Below are 18,206 nucleotides of genomic sequence, written 5' to 3' on the forward strand. Positions count from 1 at the left end.
GCCTTTACTCTGCACATTAACATAATGTTTTTTTGACTGTGTAGAATAACTGATTAAAAATGACATCATATCACTGCTACATAAAGAACGTACGTCGATTTCCAAACGGTCAGCTTCTCATAGTTTTCAAAACAAATCGCTTAAAAAGGGTTAAATAATTATATACTAGTGCAGCCACAATCGCGTATGAAAGCTTTATAATAAGTACAAAAGTGTAATAAAATGTCACAGTATTGCTTGATAAATCTTCAGTCTGGTTTATATTAAAACATCATATTATTTCAAAGATAATCTGTGAAAATATCCTTTTGAAGGAAACATAAAACCTTAATCAACATTAGCTATTTGCAAACAATGCACTATCATGCATGCGTGTGTGTGTGATCATATTTATTACAGGTCTTTTTAAAACTTCCTTCTTTTGCCTGGAAAGAGCAACAAACGCGTGGATTACACACGCCTTTGAGGTGACCTTTGACTGACTGTACGTAGAAATACGGTCAAGGAAAGTGTCCTGCAACTCTAAATAAAAGGATAACTTAAGACAAAACATTATGTAAATGGTCTAACTAAACGAAATAAACATGCTTTATTGATACGCATCAAGTTATATTTTACAATTTTGTTGTGAATTTATAGCAGTGTCATATGAGCCGCACCATGAGAAAACCAACATATTGCATTTGCGACCACCATTCAAACGCCTTTCACTTATTTTATGTTGCCTATTAACGGAGCTAAATAATCCATTAATGCAGTATTTTTTTTCTTTTTATTTTTGGATTTAACGTCGCACCGACACATGATAGGTCATATGGCGACTTTCCAGCTTTAATGGTGGAGGAAGACTCCAGGTGCCCCTCCGTGCATTATTTCGTAACGAGCGGGCACCTTGGTAGAACCACCGACCTTCCGTAATCTAGCTGGATGGCTTCTTCAAATGAAAAATTCAACGCCCCGAGTGAGGCTCGAACCCACATCGATGAAGGGCAAGTGATTTGAAGTCAGCGACATTAACCACTCGGTCACGGAGGCCCTTAATGCAGTATAAATGATGCACATCCTGTCAAGCAATGTGACAAATTTAGTGTTATGTAATGAAATACTAATGTTTACGCAAACCCAGGTTTAAATAAGAGGATGAAACTTGTCTTAGATAAACAATTAAATGCTTAATGATGAAAAATCAGGATTATGAATGAACCAGCTAAAACAGTCTCTCGTAAAAGTAAACAATATTCGGATAAGATTTAAACGAACTTGAGGGTGTAAGATATGTGATTGGTCGGACATATTATGTAGGTATAACTCTGTGTTTTGTAACTTTAATCTTACAAGGAAATGTCACTTAAACAATTTAAATCACAGCCAAGATTAACGACTAGGATCATGAATCAATGAAAAAAGAATATGGTAAGTCCCTTTTGTTCGAGGCGTTACAATATTCCAATGATATTTCATGACTCTAGGCCAAATACTTTTAAAGATATGAGCAACACAAACATATACCCTATTTTGCATATTTTAGAGTAAGCCAATGATCATAACTCTGGTCTGACTGAAAGATATCTGTAACAAAACCCAAGTTGCACAACTTTACATGCTGAATAATAATTTTCTGATGTTTCGTAATCCTGGGTCAAATACATTTTGGGATACATGCGACATAAACTTAGGTATATTTTATTAAGTCCATGGCAATAACTCTGATATGACTTTGTATGATCCTAATTAAAACACCAGATGTACAACTTTCCGTGCTGAATAACAATTCGGGTAGATTTGATGATTCTGGGTCAAATACTTTTTGAGATATATACGACACAAAGTCGGACAGACGGACGGACGGCCAAGAGCAACTCTAAGTTCCCCTCCCCCTCAGCACCAAAAAGGAGGCGGGGGCACATACACATAATGTTGACCTTTAATTCAAATCTTTTGATAGGTTGAATGTTTCTAGGCTTTTGGAACCTACAGCCATCAAGGACAACTTGTACGATAGAAGCACCTGGTGCATTATTATTCAATATCATCTATCAATCTAAAATAACAAAGGTGATCCAAATAACTTTACGTGTTTGTATTAACTTAAGGTATTGAACTACAGTAGCATGCAAATTGAATACTTCTTATGACCAACCTATTTTCTATGACCAATGCATAAACTTGAATATATTTATTTTTAAAAAATAGTATTGTAAACAGAGCATGTCAACAGCGATAACAAACAACGTACTATGTTGAAATATATTGTAATTACAATGAATAACCATTTCATGATGCAAATTAAGGTTTCAACAAAGTGGCAAATGTATAAGAAGTTAATACGTTAACACGAAATGACATTTACACAGACATTGCGAGATAGAAGATACTCCAATATGCAGAAGCTCGTAATACCCGACAAACTGAATAAAGAAAACATACATTGTAGTCCCGGAGAATTGTTTGTTATTTGTATTAAAATTTAACTCATATGTTTTGTTTCGTTTTGTGCTTTGTCACAATGTATATGGGTATAATATCTCAGACAAACTCTATAGCAGTCAGTCATTCGTCACTAATAGCCTTAAGGTGCCTAAACTTGCGAAAATTGTGCCAGCTGTCTACATAAGTATGTCTTCAGTATTGTTATTTTCTGGTCCTTTGGGATCACGGAGTCCATTCAACATTATGTGTAATAGAGTCCCGCTTAAGCCGGTGCTAGGGGATGTGAGAGGTGTTGCTCATTTTGTTACCTTCATGAACAGACTCAGTAAAACCGAGTCTGCTACTATTCTTTTTGGTTGCATTATTTGCTTCCAAAGGATCTTCTTACAGAGTTTATTTTCAAATGTTCACAAGGTTTGGTCACAACGTTTATGGGTATGCTCGTTAATAAGCGGGATATTATCACTACTGAGTAACGACCCTTTAATTACTTAACTCATTCAGGCTTTTTATTCATTTGCTTTTTATTCATAACCAAGAACGCTCATCTCAGCTTTATAATTTGGTTGAAACGGTGAATGAATTGAATAATTTTGGCGACGATAAGGAATTAACTTAAAATGACATTGACAATATTTTGGACATTTATCATTTCCGACTAATATGACTTTCTTGAAAATGCCATTCATTCGTGCAAATAAAAAGAGAAGAAAAGCAATATAAAGGGGGTGATGTACTTTAATTCGGACTGGTTTTACCTTTTAATGGAATGCAAAATATATAGGCAAGTAAAAGTGAAACTTAGTGTGTGGTATTTAGAGCTTTTTTAACGTGATTCGTTTTTCAAAGATCTGGAATAAAATAATTTGTGGAATGGACTAATATATGTTATACATGTGCTTCCTGTTTGTTAAGTTTATTTTGTATAATAGCCCTGCAGTTATTGGCTGAATGTGTTTAAGTTTTCATGTTTTACACCTTCTGCATGAATCGTAATCAGCTGTCGACTTGAACGGTAAATAATGCATTAGACTGCAACTTAAAAGAAGCGTTTAGACCTGAATGAGTTAAGATTGTTGCAATTTGGCAGTGCCTACTTAATAAATAAGCAGTTCATATCAAATGCTCACCAAACAGAATGTTTATTGGCATATTATCTTTGCTTATTTCGATGACCTGCCAGTCTCTGTAGTACTTAGGCATGGCCCTTGAATTAGTTGAAGTAGAAAAAATAACAATTTGTCTGCTCTGCTTAGACAGGCGTATTCTGTGATAATTTGCCTATCTTGTTTAAGTCTTTCTTCAACTCTCATATTTCTTTCGTTTATTGACACTTCTGCTGGTACTCTGTTTATGTTAACTGCATACCTGGATGGCACAACACATATCTTTGTTTCTATCTGATAATATATTAGTTTCATTATTTTATACCTTTAATCACGTATAAATAATACATATTTTAAAAGTACGTTATTTATATTTAAACGTTTTTATTCAATCATTAAATGACTCGTTTTTATACGCCCGTTTGAAAAACGGGACGTATTATGGGAAGGCCCCTGGCGGGTGGGCCTTTGGCGTCCACATACCTTGTCCGGAGCATATCTTCTACATGCATGGAGGGATTTTGATGAAACTTGGCACAGTTGTTCACCATCATGAGACGGAGTGTCATGCGCAAGAACCAGGTCCCTAGGTCTAAGGCCAAGGTCACACTTAGAGGTCAAAGGTCAAATTCAAGAATGACTTTCTCCGGAGCATATCTTCTTCATGCATGGAGGGATTTTGATGAAAGTTGGCACATTGTTCATCATCATGAGACGGAGTGTCATGCGCAAAAACCAGGCCCCTAGGTCTAAGGCCAAGGTCACACTTAGAGGCCAAAGGATACAAGAATGAAAAATTCAAGAATGACTTTGTCCGGAGCATATCTTCTTCATGCATGGAAGGATTTTGATGTAGCTTGGCACAATTGTTCACCATCATGAGACGGAGTGTCATGCGCAAGAACCAGGTCCCTAGGTCTAAGGTCGAGGTCACACTTAGAGGTCAAAGGATACCAGAATGAAAACTTTGTCCGGAGCATATCTTCTTCATGCAAGAAAGGACTTTGATGTAGCTTGGCACTATTGTTCACCATCATGAGACGGAGTGTCATGCGCAAGAACCAGGTCCCTAGGGGTAAGGTCAAGGTCACACTTAGAGGTCAAGGATACAAGAATGAAAACTTTGTCCGGAGTATTTCTTCTTCATGCATTGAGGGATTTTGATACAACTTGGCACAAATGTTCACAAGCATGAGACGGAGTGTCATGCGCAAGAACCAGGTCCCTAGGTCTAAGGTCAAGGTCACACTTAGAGGCCAAAGGTCAGATACAAGAATGACTTTGTCCGGAGCATTTCTTCTTCACGCATGGAGGGATTTTGATGTAACTTGGCAAAATTGTACACCATCATGAGACGGAGTGTCATGCACTGGTCCCTTCTTTTGAATTACGTCCCTTTACTGTTACTATAAATAGCTTATATTGTAACTTTTTCATTACAAGTCGTAGGGAAAAATCGAGACCACTTTTCTGTAGTACAACATGCATGTTACATCCAATTCTGAGGTGTATTTTGAGCTAGCTCTACCTGGTAAGGATTTTTGTATGGACTTGTAATTTTTTTTTCTCTCTCTCTCTGTAAAGATTAACTTCCCTTAGTTGTTACTATAAATAACTTACATTGTATTTTTTTTATAATTGACCGTAGGGAAAATCCAAGACCACTTTTCTGTGGTACAACATTGATGTTACTTTCAAATTTTGGATGTATTTTAAGGTATCACTACCTGGTAAGGATTTTTTTTTGTGGACTTAAAAAAATAAAAGAATTACAATTATTTCTAAAAAAAAAAAAAAAAACATTGTAATAACTAGAAAAATAAAATTCCATTTGCAAATACAGGTGCTAGTGTAAAGAAATTTGCTGTGACGGGCGTATATTGTGACATTCTGGCACTCTTGTTAAATATAACAACCAATAAGAAGAGCCGATAGGACAATATCCTGATAACGTCTCCATATAAAACTAATATATTCGCCATTCGTGTTTCATTTAATGCGGAAAACCTTCTATCAGGTAAGTCTTTAATTTACACATTACAGACGTACACTGCTGTAGGGTTTTGGTAGGGTATTGTGTCGGAGCGACTGTGCATTTAGAGCGTGGCTCTTCCTGTATGGTCTTTCTTTAATATGGTCTGATGTTTGGTAAGCATTTTTGCAGTGCATAAACTGTTTATTTGATTTAGCAATTATGTAAAACATGAATGACTGTGTTTGTTGAAACTGCGTTCATCAAGTTACACTTAATGCCTTGCAAATATGTTTCAAAAGCGTTATTTTGAAAGTATCTGACTATATTCAGAACATTAATTCATACTTAAACCAAAGATTTGGTCATACCAAATGTAAAATGACAACCATGAGACATCTAATCAAATGACAATATTCGAAATAACGGTGCAATGTCTCTGTTGTTGTTTTAATGCCCCAAACGTTTCAAACCTATGGAATTTATAGCGTTTTTAGCACAAATCAGTTTAGAAAAGAAAAGCTTTTAAATTTAGATACATTTGAAATAAAACTTACTGTTGAGAAATGAATGCTCTGTGTAAGTATTTAAAATGTGAATATGTGAATCTTCTTTTACCCGTAGTTGAATAGACCGGAGTCCGAATACAAACTTATTTAAGCCAAAAATTGGTCTCCTCCAAGCATATGAAAATAAGGGAGACATGTGTATAATTAATTGCTGTGCTTTTCTCACTCGTTGATATTGGAACAACGTTGAAATAACGTTGGTCATACTTCAATTATTTGGAACTTCGATAAGTGCCGGAGAAATCTGTCTACAGTAAATTCCTTCAAGGTTTGCGCTGGGATTGGTGATTGGAAATGGATCGGTTATCTTTTGTTGTTAAAGGTTATTTAAAAGTTTTTCACCTCTATGTGTTCTTATGGTTATACATATTTGGGTCACAGCAGAAGAATGTTTTCTATTTAAACATTTAAGCTCGATTCGCGTATGTTTCAACATAGATTTTGACTTAGTGTGTACCTCCTGCCATGGTATTGTACATTCTAGTGTGGTGAAGGGACTTACGTTTTCGTTTAAACCATGGTTCCTCTGTCTAATAATAATGAATTAATTAAAGATATACGTACAACTAAGATATGAAAAACTCAGTCTGACAGATTGTGATACTTCCACGTCTAAAATATTTTTATCAGTTAACATATTTTCGTTTCCATCTTTCTTTATCAATTTTTAAGTGACAAATTAAAAATAACGAGGAAGATAAAACAACTTAGTGGACTAGATTAGCTTTTTGTAAAAGCTAGTTAGAGGTCCGATAATCGTCTTTTACATATACTGGCATACCGTCGATCAGTTACGAAAAACAAAACAAATAAATTGCCTTGAGAAAACCAACATAGTGGGTTTGCGACCAGCATGGATCAAGACCAGCCTGCGCATCCGCGCAGTCTGGTCATGATCAATACTGTTCGCTTTTAAAACCTACTGCAATCAGAGAAACCGTTAGCGAACAGCATGGATCCTGACCAGACTGTGCGGATGCGCAGGCTGGTCTAGATCCATGCTAGTCGCAAACCCACTATGTTGGTTTTCTCATGGCGCGGCTCTAATATTCTTTTATAAAGAGTTCTTTTGGGTCTTATATTGCAAAAACTGGTTCTCAGTTTGCCAATGCATATGCAATGACTTGAAAAGAAAACAAAGTAAAATGATAACCATGGGATTCAAATGCTTCAGTCGTGTTCGTTGTTTTGGAAGAAAGATGTGAGCCGCGCCATGTGAAAACCAACAAAGTGCATTTGCGACCAGCATGGATCCAGACCAGCCTGCGCATCCGCGCAGTCTGGTCAGGATCCATGCTGTTCGCTTACAGTTTCTCTAATTGCAATAGGCTTTGAAAGCGAACAGTATGGATCCTGACCAGACTGCACGGATGCGCAGGCTGGTCTGGATCCATGCTGGTCGCAAACGCACTATGTTGGTTTTCTCATGGCGCGGTTATTGTACTAATCCCCAATGATAACTTGATTTCCGAGCAATACAATTCCATGGTAGCTAAAAAAATAACAATTCATATGCTTGTATATTGCATTACTTGACAAATAAATAGCAGCGTTTGTTTCATTTCAACTGTCCGGTAAAGAAGGCTCTTTATATAACATAACATTATGTTCATTTTTTGCTTTAGTATGTGCATTTAATTAATATTGATATCGTCTTTGATATGATGATATAATATTAAAACTTTCTCATCTATCGTCTTATCGAGATATTTCTCTGTCGTTTTGTCATAGAGAAAATGAAGAAATCTATTTTGTTTATTTTCTTTCTTTCTTTCAGAAACGAAGACGAAGGAAACCGTAGTAGGTTTTATCGTTTGCTTTGTAACACTTATACATGTCAATAGCATCCAATGCGTGTGTGTGAATACAACTCATTTTTATATGATTAGTACTTCAAACACAGCAATAGATAATGGATGGTTCTTCAACTGCACGGGTGCTAGGTATTTCAACTTGTCCAATAATGAAATTGCTAGAGTCCAGAACTCATCATTCGACACATTATGGAATGTAGAAGTTTTTGATCTCTGCAAAAATAAGATATCACTAATAAAGACCGAAGCTTTTATAATAATGCGAAGGCTTGAACACCTATATCTTAATCATAATGAACTAGTTGAAATTCCAATGCACTTTTTTAAAAATAAAAACCGTCTGATAACCGTTGATCTCTCTTACAATAAGATTACACACATTCCTCTGCCAGTGTTTAACTACAGCATTTGGCATATTGAAGAGGTGATCCTTCATCATAATCAGATCACAGTCTTCGAGCCTTGAGCATACGTCAAGCAAGCAATATGCCTTGTTGACCTTCGCTACAACAATTTATTGCATGACTGCGGCATTTTCCTTTGAAGTTTTGTGTTTTCTAAATTCTGGTATCGCCACGGTTAGCCGTGCTTTAAATTCCGCTGCACACAGGTATCGCTCACAGTTTTCTCTTTCTGGGATGTAGAGCAATACACACAATTAGCAAGTGTTGCTGTGATAAGTTATTGAAAATGATAAGCTATTTGAAATAATTTATTACTGTATTTCTGTAGTTAAATTATCTGCATCTTGATTTAAAACTTGATTTTTTAAGTAATATAAAAATATAACGGCAAAAATGATTATGATATTCTATTCTGTTTAAAAATTCAAATTTTGTTTCTGGCAAAGGTTTACAATATGCTCTAGGTGTTAATTCCATTGATACATAACCTTTGTTAATAGAATTAGCCACATGGGAAGTGTTTACCTTCTCTATTTCTCCAGGGTTCATGACCTCATTAGTGCCTCCCGGCAAATTCAAAATTTTAGCACTTAGTTTAAATTATTTCTGAAACTCTATTTCCCAACTTTTTGTTTTAAAAAATAATTACACCGATTAATAAGGAATGTTTCTATGTGTATTTATGCACTTTTTATAACATTTTTTTTTCAGTAGTTTATTTAAAATTTTGAAAAAGGGATCTCTGATGTGAAGCATGTATAATTTATATAAAAACCTGCCCGTCGCCACCTTCTTGCTTTTATATGGCAGTTGAGGGTTTATAATGTCATTGAAATGTTTCTAAGGGAGGCTCAAGAGGGGAAATATTTTTAAATATTTTAAATTAAAATATTTAAAAAATGTGTTCAGTTTACTGTTTTCAGTCATGCAATAAATCAGTTAGACAATACATATGCGTGTGTTACCGGCGAGTATCATTATGCTTGGGAGATTCTCAGGGAACGTAATTTGATAGCAAACTCGCCTCTACGAGGCTCGTTTGCTACCCAAATTACGTTCCCTGAGATTCCCCCACGCATGATGATACCAGCCGGTAACACACGCGTATGTATTGTCTAACTTATACGTATCCACATTTACCAACGAGTATAACTGGACGTATGTTTCAAGACCTTTGTATGAAATGGTAAATTTTAGTTAAATTTGAATACGTTTGAATTTTACACGAACAATTTTAACACGTTATTCTTCTCATATTATTCGCTGTAAAACGACTGTTTAACATATGAAATGTTGCTCTGCGTTATGAAATGTATGTGAACACAAATTAAAGACAGATGAAACGTGCATGTTAATTTAATGATATGAACTGTTTCAATGTTATAAATGATTTACATTTTTATCTACAAAATTTCCAGATTTCCCGTTTTCAGTGCATGTGTTGGCTAGTTTTTGATTAACGGATTTTAAACTTTTTAGGCAACTACAGATCTGCGGAATAACTCCATCTCAGAATGGCATGACTGGTACCTATTACAGTATAAAGACCAATCTTCGCAAGAGGATGCCATTGAAGCAGTACTAGCAGAACTTTTACTAGACATTCGTAAAAACCCTTTAAGCTGTGACTGCCATGCTCACAATTTGATTAAAAGAGTACAACAGTCACCATTTTCAAGATGGGCCAAAAGTGAATATCTTGGTATAACGTGCTATGATCCTCCAAATTTACGTGACCAGCGAGCGTTCTATGATGTGGCACTTACGGAACTGAACTGCAACATTATGGATAATTGTCCGACAGGATGTCTGTGTCAAGACCGACCTGAAGAGGGCATTTTAAACGTCGACTGCCAGTGGTTAAATCTGACGAGTATGCCAGACACTCTTCCAAGAAGTCCATATAACAAAATTGAATTACAACTTGGAAACAACGAAATAACCAAGTTTAGTAACGTTAGTTACTTAAAGTATGTTACGAATATGTCAATGCCTGACAATTCGCTTACCACTTTACCGGACTTTGTCATAGATGAAATAGCAAGTAAAGAAAATGCATTCATTGACTTTCGCAACAATGCTCTTACTGTTGTTCCTTCATGAGCACAAAAGATACAGTTTCAAAACGTACAATTCCATGGAAACAACCTAAAATGTTCATGCGCTATGTTATGGATGATAGATTGGATCAATCTGGCGCCAAGATACGCTGACAAGAATTTAAGTTGTACATTAGAAGGTGTAGTGTACAAAATAATTGATTTAGATAAAGATATGCTGAAATGTTATGATTATGGATATATGGTTATAGTTGGATAGAACTTTTTAAGAATTATTTTGACGCTTTATATCGTTAAAGCCTGGGTCTTACCTTTTACTATATGATTACAGAGTGTCTGAATGTGGCTTAAGAAATTACAAGTTTCTCTCATACAGTGTGTCTGAATGTTGCTAAAGAAATTACATGTTTCTCTCATATCCAGTGTGTCTGAATGTGGCTAAAGAAATTACAAGTTTCTCTCATATCCAGTGTGTCTGAATGTGGCTAAAGAAATTACAAGTTTCTCTCATATCCAACCTGTCTATACGTTGCTAAAGAAATTACAAGTTTCTCTCATATCCAGTGTGTCTAAACGTGGCTAAAGAAATTACAAGGTCTCTCATATCCAGTGTGTCTGAATGTTGCTAGAGAAATAACAAGTTTCTCTCATATCCAGTGTGTATATATGTTGCTAAAGAAATTACAAGTTTCTCTCATATCCAGTGTGTCTGAATGTGGCTAAAGAAATTACAAGTTTCTCTCATATCCAGTGTGTCTGAATGTGGCTTAAGAAATTACAAGTTTCTCTCATATCCAGTGTGTCTGAATGCGGCTAAAGGAATTACAAGTTTCTCTCATATCCAGTGTGTCTGAATGCGGCTAAAGGAATTAAAAGTTTCTCTCATATCCAGTATGTCTGAATGTGGCTAAAGATATTACAAGTTTCTCTCATATCCAGAGTGTCTGAATGCGGCTAAAGATATTACAAGTTTCTCTCATATCCAGTGTGTCTGAATGCGGCTAAAGAAATTACAAGTTTCTCTAATATCCTAGTTGATATTAAATGTAAAATATGTCGGAAACCACGTGACGCTTTTTTCTTGTTTCACTCAGAACTATAACAACTGTTCACCGGACGAAGCACGTTTAGGTGCCTCATTAATTGCTTGTAGCCAAACTATAATCAGACATTACTGATGAAAATGTCTTGAAATAAAGAAATACAGGCAAGATATGTTGCAAGTAAAAGTTATAATCATACTGGAACAGAAGATAAAATGAACAAAAATGTAGCATTGCACACAAATGTTTGCACTTAAACAATACTTACAAGTAAATATTAACAATACAGCGGGTGAGTATATTTTTCTACTTTATCTAAACTCTAGATCCAGATCAAAAATGCAATGTTGTAGGTTCATATTTTGTTGTGTCTTTGTAGGTTGACTTCAGAATGTCAGAAATAGTATTGCTTATACAAAGTTTTTGTATTATTTCTTCGCTCCATTATTGTGTTTATAATGTCAAATAGAATAATTTGAAAATAATATCAGTGGCTATATATATTTCTAATTCATCGAGTTTTTATTAATTATCATGCTTTCAATTTAGTGAGACGTAAAAGTTTTGGTAAGAGTAGAATACCGTTAACCACCGTACTTTAAAACTAGGCGTTACTTGAACTTCCTGTCACTGAACCATGTTAAAATTGAAATACATCAATAAAATATATGGTGGCATATTTCTATCACGATGTAGTAGGTAGCTATCGAGATACTTCTAAACTGTCTTGATAAGGCGAAGTTTTCTTAAAAGTTTATTTCATTAGTTGATAGATTCCTGTAAAAGATATTGCAGTAATTTACATTATTATCTCGAATTGTTTTGTAAAGCTAGATACCTATCTCGATACGTTCACAAAAATTATCTTGATATTTCGAAGACTTCCAAAAGTTTATCACAATAAACTAAAGGTCCTGGAAATATAATTCATTCGGGAAAAAAACAATTTTGCTAAAAGGTTTAGATTTTTATCGTTAAAGTACCTAGCTATCAGTGGCCGTTTGCGATGAATCGAATATTGCGCTAAACTATTTTCAGATATAAACACAAAATATTTAGAAAATATTATTCATTGTTGTAATGTTTAAAGAGAAGTGCAAGTTTTCCTGGAAGTTTTAAAATGCATAGCTACTTATCTGTCTCGTATAAACACAGTTTAGGAATTCCTACCGGTAAATGCTTTGCACGCGATGGTAACTAAATGACCGGTATGTGAAATAAAAGAAACGTCATCGTGTTTTTTTAATTTGTGTACATGTGTGTGTTGGGACACAGGGAGGAGGAGGAGGGTTACATCACACCGACGTGGAAGAAGATTACAATTGCCTGTCCGGGCATTATTTCAGACAGAGGTAGAACCATCGACATTCAGCATGCCAGTGGATGACTTTCTCACATGTAAGAATTATACACCCCATGCAAGGTTATTCATTAGTTCTAGTTCGTGTCTCTGGTTACTTGCCCTAGTAGCGTGTCCGCATATTAGCACACTGAAATGAAAAGAAAATGAAAATCTGTTATATACGCACGCACTCAAAGCCCTTGCAGAGCATTAACAGAAACTCAATAAGGGGTCTGAAGAATCATGCAAAATGTGAAGTATCAAAGTGTTTAGTCCGGGTTCTTATGGAGGAAATATATTAAAAAGCAGGCACTCAGACGTAACAAATTTGGTATAGACTCTAAGAAAATAATAATCATTATGTTTTATACTTTGTTCCATAACAACAACTTACTGTTATGAAACAACTGCTGATATACGTTTAGAAACATGCAACATTTGTGCTCAGCGGATAATGAAACGTTCACATCAGTCACTGTTTCATAGCCAAGAACCAGTGATTACAAATAGTAGCTATACTGTTTATAGCCGAGAACCAATGCAAACAGTACCTATACTGTTTCATAGCCGAGAAGCAATGAGTGCAAACAATATCTATACTGTTTTTAAATGTTGGTTGTCAATCAATACTGCATGATTACATTTAAACTTCATATAGTCAGGAAAATACTTCCCATGTCCGCCCTTTAATAAGTTCTCTAAACTATATCTATAAATTTTCTTCCATTACCAATGTGTGGGCTGCTATCGAATAGCTTCACAGTTTTGAAACGCTTTGCTGTCATTAAAATGAATAATTTGCTGCAAATCTACACCTTTGCTGGAGGCACATACTGTAAAAAGTCTGCAGATGTCAGAATATGTTTATTTGTAACATCTACAGATAGGCAAATATGGAAACAATTTTATAATGTGACTGGTTATCTATCAATGTCTAGAAATATTATAGAACCATGAACTGTGACTTAAGAGTAGCTGACAGACAATTTTGAAATCAAAATGAAAAACTACTGAGAGGCCGTAAAAACAGTACAAGACAATTGCATGAAACGAGGACGTGAGGCCTCATACCTCACAATATACATCCTAAATCTTAACTTCCAAAGATTTTCAATATTACTGGTGATATCTTTCAAATATATGAAAGTTGATTTATGAAATTTCAAATACTTTTAGACAAATATGTTAATTTCGAAAATAAAATAAAATGACAATATTTCATTCATTTTACGACTAAAAGGCCACAAAAGTGCAGATTTTTGTTTTCTTTTCTGCCTTCTTACATAAAAACATTTTTTTACTGGATCCGGGATTGTATTAATGGGAGATAAATCGGCAATTCTCTTGCTGTTAATACATGGCTTTTATTTTTGAAATGCTGTGTCAGGGCCAGATATTTATTCTTGTTCCACTTACTCCTCCTGTTTACAATCTTTTAAACTCGTCGTTAGGAAAATGTTGTTCGTCAGTAACAGTGAATGTATTGAATCGCATGTAACTATGCAATTCCTTATTTCTAGAAGTATCAATCGGTATGTTTTTTATTCAATATCTCATAGAATTCATATAAATTCTTGAAATTGTGTTTTTATATTTTCTGGTACTTTGGGACCATGGAGTCCATTTAATGACTGTGTAATGGAATTCCGATGAAGCCGTTGCTTGGGGGCTTGGGTTGTTGCAATTTTCATAAACTCTCATAAATAGACTCGGTCAAACCAAGTCTATTATAATTCTTCTGTGCATCCAAATGATCTTTTTACAGATTTTATAAACTACCACAACACCAATCTTTGAGAGCCGTGTGGCGGCTGTAAAAAGTCTTCCCGTACTCTGATTCAGTGTTGTTATTTTTCTGGTCCTATGGGATCATGAAGTCTATTCAATGGATGTGTAATAGAGTTCAGCTTAAGCCGGTGCTAGAGGCACGAGAGGTTTGGCACATTTCATTACCTCTGATGAACAGACTCAATCAAACCTAGTCTGCTATAATTCTTCTTGATTGCATTCTATGCTTCCAAACGATCATTTTACAGATTTTATTCCAGATTACCGAATTTTTAAGTGATATGCAAAGCCTAAGATAAATGCCATGTTGGTAATATGAAGAAATAAATGTAATCATCTAAAACAACTTGAATACATACATTTTGGATAGTGTTTTTGGTTGCAAGGATAACAGAATGGTAATTAAAAATTGTACCGGATTCGTAAATTTATCACCTATTAAAACAATACATTTAGTCTTCGTGTCATGTTTTATGCAAGAATAGCAATAACAGACATTTGCCTGCAGACGCTAATACACGAAACAAATGAGTATTAGCCGTGTATGAATTTGAATGAAATCTTCTCGTTTGTGAATGTGTATTTGTGTGACCAGTAAATGAAAATATAAGATAAGACCTACTAATAAATGCAAATGAAGGTCAAAAACAGAAAGCAGGTGGCAAGGTGTACAACAGTTACTGTACTCTTAGAAACATCATTGCCTTTGAAATATTTTCTTTGTATATTGGGAATGATTTTTTTTTGATTTTTTCGTGTCGTGTTTTGTTGCTATAAATGCGAAAAACAAAACGAAGCATGTTTAGATAAAATGAAACATTTGATTTAATTACATGAATTTAAATTAAATGTACTTAATTGTATAACATTAACCTGTGGATGTATATTTAAAGAAGGTTAAATTTCGAAGACATCAGTTAGGATGAACACGATTAAATGGACAAGTTTATTTCCTTTTACAACATTAAATTAATGTTATGATAGGAGACTCATTAAACATAACTGCGTACAAAGTTTTTTACAACATAGATGTTGCCAGTTAACAAAAACCGCAAGTATTATTGAAAACTCCACTGGAAATTATTTGTTTGTCTTATAGTCATAATTACTTTCAAAGGAGAAAACATCTGCCAAACTAACCTTTATTGTTCCTTCTCTTGAATTTGTAAGTCACACTTGACTGAACAACTGACCCCTAAAACTGTTGTCATTGCAAGCTGGCCAGTCAAACTCCGTTGCCTTAGAACATGGTTCGCACAGGTCCTTGAAAGTCCTTGAATTTGATCCTAAGTCCTTGAAAAGTCCTTGATTTTTTTCTTCCAAAAATCCCCTGAAAAAGTACTTGAAATTTGAAAAAAAAGGTAGAAAAGTCCTTAAATTTTGCTAGAAACGGGGGTGCATCATATTGTAGGGGAAAAATACAAAAAATAAATAATAAATAAGTCAAAACGAGCGAAAAAACGGTGTAAAATAAAAATACATGCACACCCACGGAGGGAACGCTAGTTGAACACCGTTTCGGTACGGAAGTTAGATATGGAATAGCGATTTTCACAACATTAAAATATTATGCGCAAGGTCATTGTAGCGTGACTATCAACAACAACAATGAGTGGCCCAAAAAATAAATGTAGTTTCGCCAATAAATGGCTTACACAGGATGATTATTCATCGTGGTTAAAGGAGTTTAAGTCAGACAAGCATAAGTGTATGTGATAAACTCATTGATGTCGGAACTATGGAAGAAAGTGCGTTGAAATCACACGCGAAAACAAGAAGTGAAGTCCCTTGAGGACAAATTGAAAACTACAAATGTAGTCTTGAGAGCTTGAAAGACTTATAGAAACATGTACTAAGTATGTATACAGGCAAATATAGCTCATAAAAGGTAATCCCATTGAAGATCTCATAAAGGTTAAGATATGCTATTGTACTTATGGAAAATAAAACTGTTCTGTACTTTTCCTGTCTATCTAGAAAATGGTGTTGTAATTGATAAGCAACTATCCTGAAACCATATGTCTTCAAGCTGAATCAGTCCTGTTGACCTGTAGAAATAACCTCCTCTGACGTTAAAATTATTCTTTCTTAAATGAGGCGACTCTCTGACTGAACGCTCTCTCCGGATTACAAATTACTAAACCCGAGGATGGAAAACTGGTGTCTTTGAAACATGCCAAATATCTTATTTGTCACAAAGGTTAACATACGTCGTTACCTGCATGGTCAATATGTGAAAACAAACCCCAATGCGACCCTCTTATTGTGCGCAATAAATGCCCGGATATCACTCTCACGAGATTTAAGACAGCCACTACTAAATTACAGGCATAAATAACTTGATAAATGACCACTTAGTTTGTTGTGTGCGAGGACTTAAACTGTTAGCGCATCAAATCACTAAATAATGATGTTAAACAGAACAAAATAAAGCAAATATATATCAATAAGGTAGAATGGTCTTGTCCTTGCGTCCAATTCTTCGGTTCCACACACTGATGACCAATATTTAAAACAGACATTCCAACAAAAATTTTACAAGATGATTATTATATATTTATATAGATGTGCTCTAGAAGGAACTTTTGCTATTCTTTAACTTGTGCTTTAACTTGTGAACTTTGTCTTCCCTCGCTGCAGACTGCCATTTTCCAGTTGCAAATCAGATACTAGTCCACAGCCAAGTAAATACAATGTCTGGCTCAATTTCATCAGCCAGAACGCCACCTGCTTCAAGACGGAGAATTTTTTATCGGTTACTGGTTGGGAACCAGTTTCCGGACAGGACCAGTTTCCGGACACATGTAATATCCGCTTTATTTCGTTGTTATTCCTGTTATTGTTTCATCTAGATCATTTAGGTGTTTGTTCTTCATGTCTACAACCAACCACTATATTACAAAACTGTTTTATGTTAGTGTTTTTATGATAACACACCTGTGTTTACAAAACAACTTTCTGTCTTAACGGGGCATGAAGATAGCATTGCGCATGCGCAGTAGTTCACACTTGCCGAGGTACCAAGTGGGGAAGAAATAATTAAACTTCATATTGATTGTCCGCTGATAGCATGTGCTACTTATAATTTCACGATAATAGTTATATAAAATGCAGGGCTGTCGATTTTTGCACTAATTTTATTCTATATCTATTGGATTTATCAAGAATCCGCCTTAGACGAAATTCGAGATTTTTATTGTCAACTTCGGTTTGCTTTCGTAGCTGCTATTGAACGTCAGGTTATGTTTCGTGTGCATTTTTGAAGAGATGAATGATAAAGACATGTGTAAAAATAGTTTAATTACTTATTTTGATATCAAATTAACAGCAAAATACCGTCAAAATATTTATCCGGATACTGGTTTACCTTACAGGAAAAATAACTTCTTTTAGTGACCCCATTTTAGGCCCCATAGAACCCATGTTTTACGTCACAACGCGATGCTGATTACAACTTCGGATGCAGAAGGAGCTGAAGTTTGTGCAGTGTGGGCTTCATTTATGTCAAATATTATTTTTAGGGAATAATGGAGCCAAAATATGAAAATGTGTCCGGAAAATGGTTCCCAACCAGTAAAGCATCACTGTTCCTTTCCATCTCATTGAATATGTTTCTTTCATATGTTTCTTTCCGTAACCTTGAAAAAGTTTCTGTCAGTTAAAGATTTTGGTAACCTG

The 18,206-nt window shown here is 35.1% G+C and overlaps 1 protein-coding gene across 1 annotated transcript; it reads left to right on the plus strand.

The window, feature by feature from the left end:
- Positions 1-9,247: 9,247 nt before the first annotated feature.
- On the plus strand, positions 9,248-11,539 carry LOC123533119 (protein toll-like). Its single transcript, XM_053520448.1, has 2 exons — positions 9,248-9,298; positions 9,775-11,539. The coding sequence occupies exons 1-2, from the start codon at positions 9,248-9,250 to the stop codon at positions 10,396-10,398; spliced, it is 675 nt and encodes a 224-aa protein (XP_053376423.1). The 3' UTR covers positions 10,399-11,539.
- Positions 11,540-18,206: the final 6,667 nt, after the last annotated feature.

This window comes from Mercenaria mercenaria, chromosome 12, assembly GCF_021730395.1.
Source record: "Mercenaria mercenaria strain notata chromosome 12, MADL_Memer_1, whole genome shotgun sequence".
NCBI classification, from domain to species: domain Eukaryota; kingdom Metazoa; phylum Mollusca; class Bivalvia; order Venerida; family Veneridae; genus Mercenaria; species Mercenaria mercenaria.

Excerpts from the sequence above, each read along its gene's own strand:
- LOC123533119 (XM_053520448.1), top strand. The coding sequence starts at position 9,248 with ATGCGTGTGTTACCGGCGAGTATCATTATGCTTGGGAGATTCTCAGGG. Across the intron at positions 9,299-9,774 it reads TTGGGAGATTCTCAGGGAAC|GCAACTACAGATCTGCGGAA; the intron begins GTAATTTGATAG and ends TAAACTTTTTAG.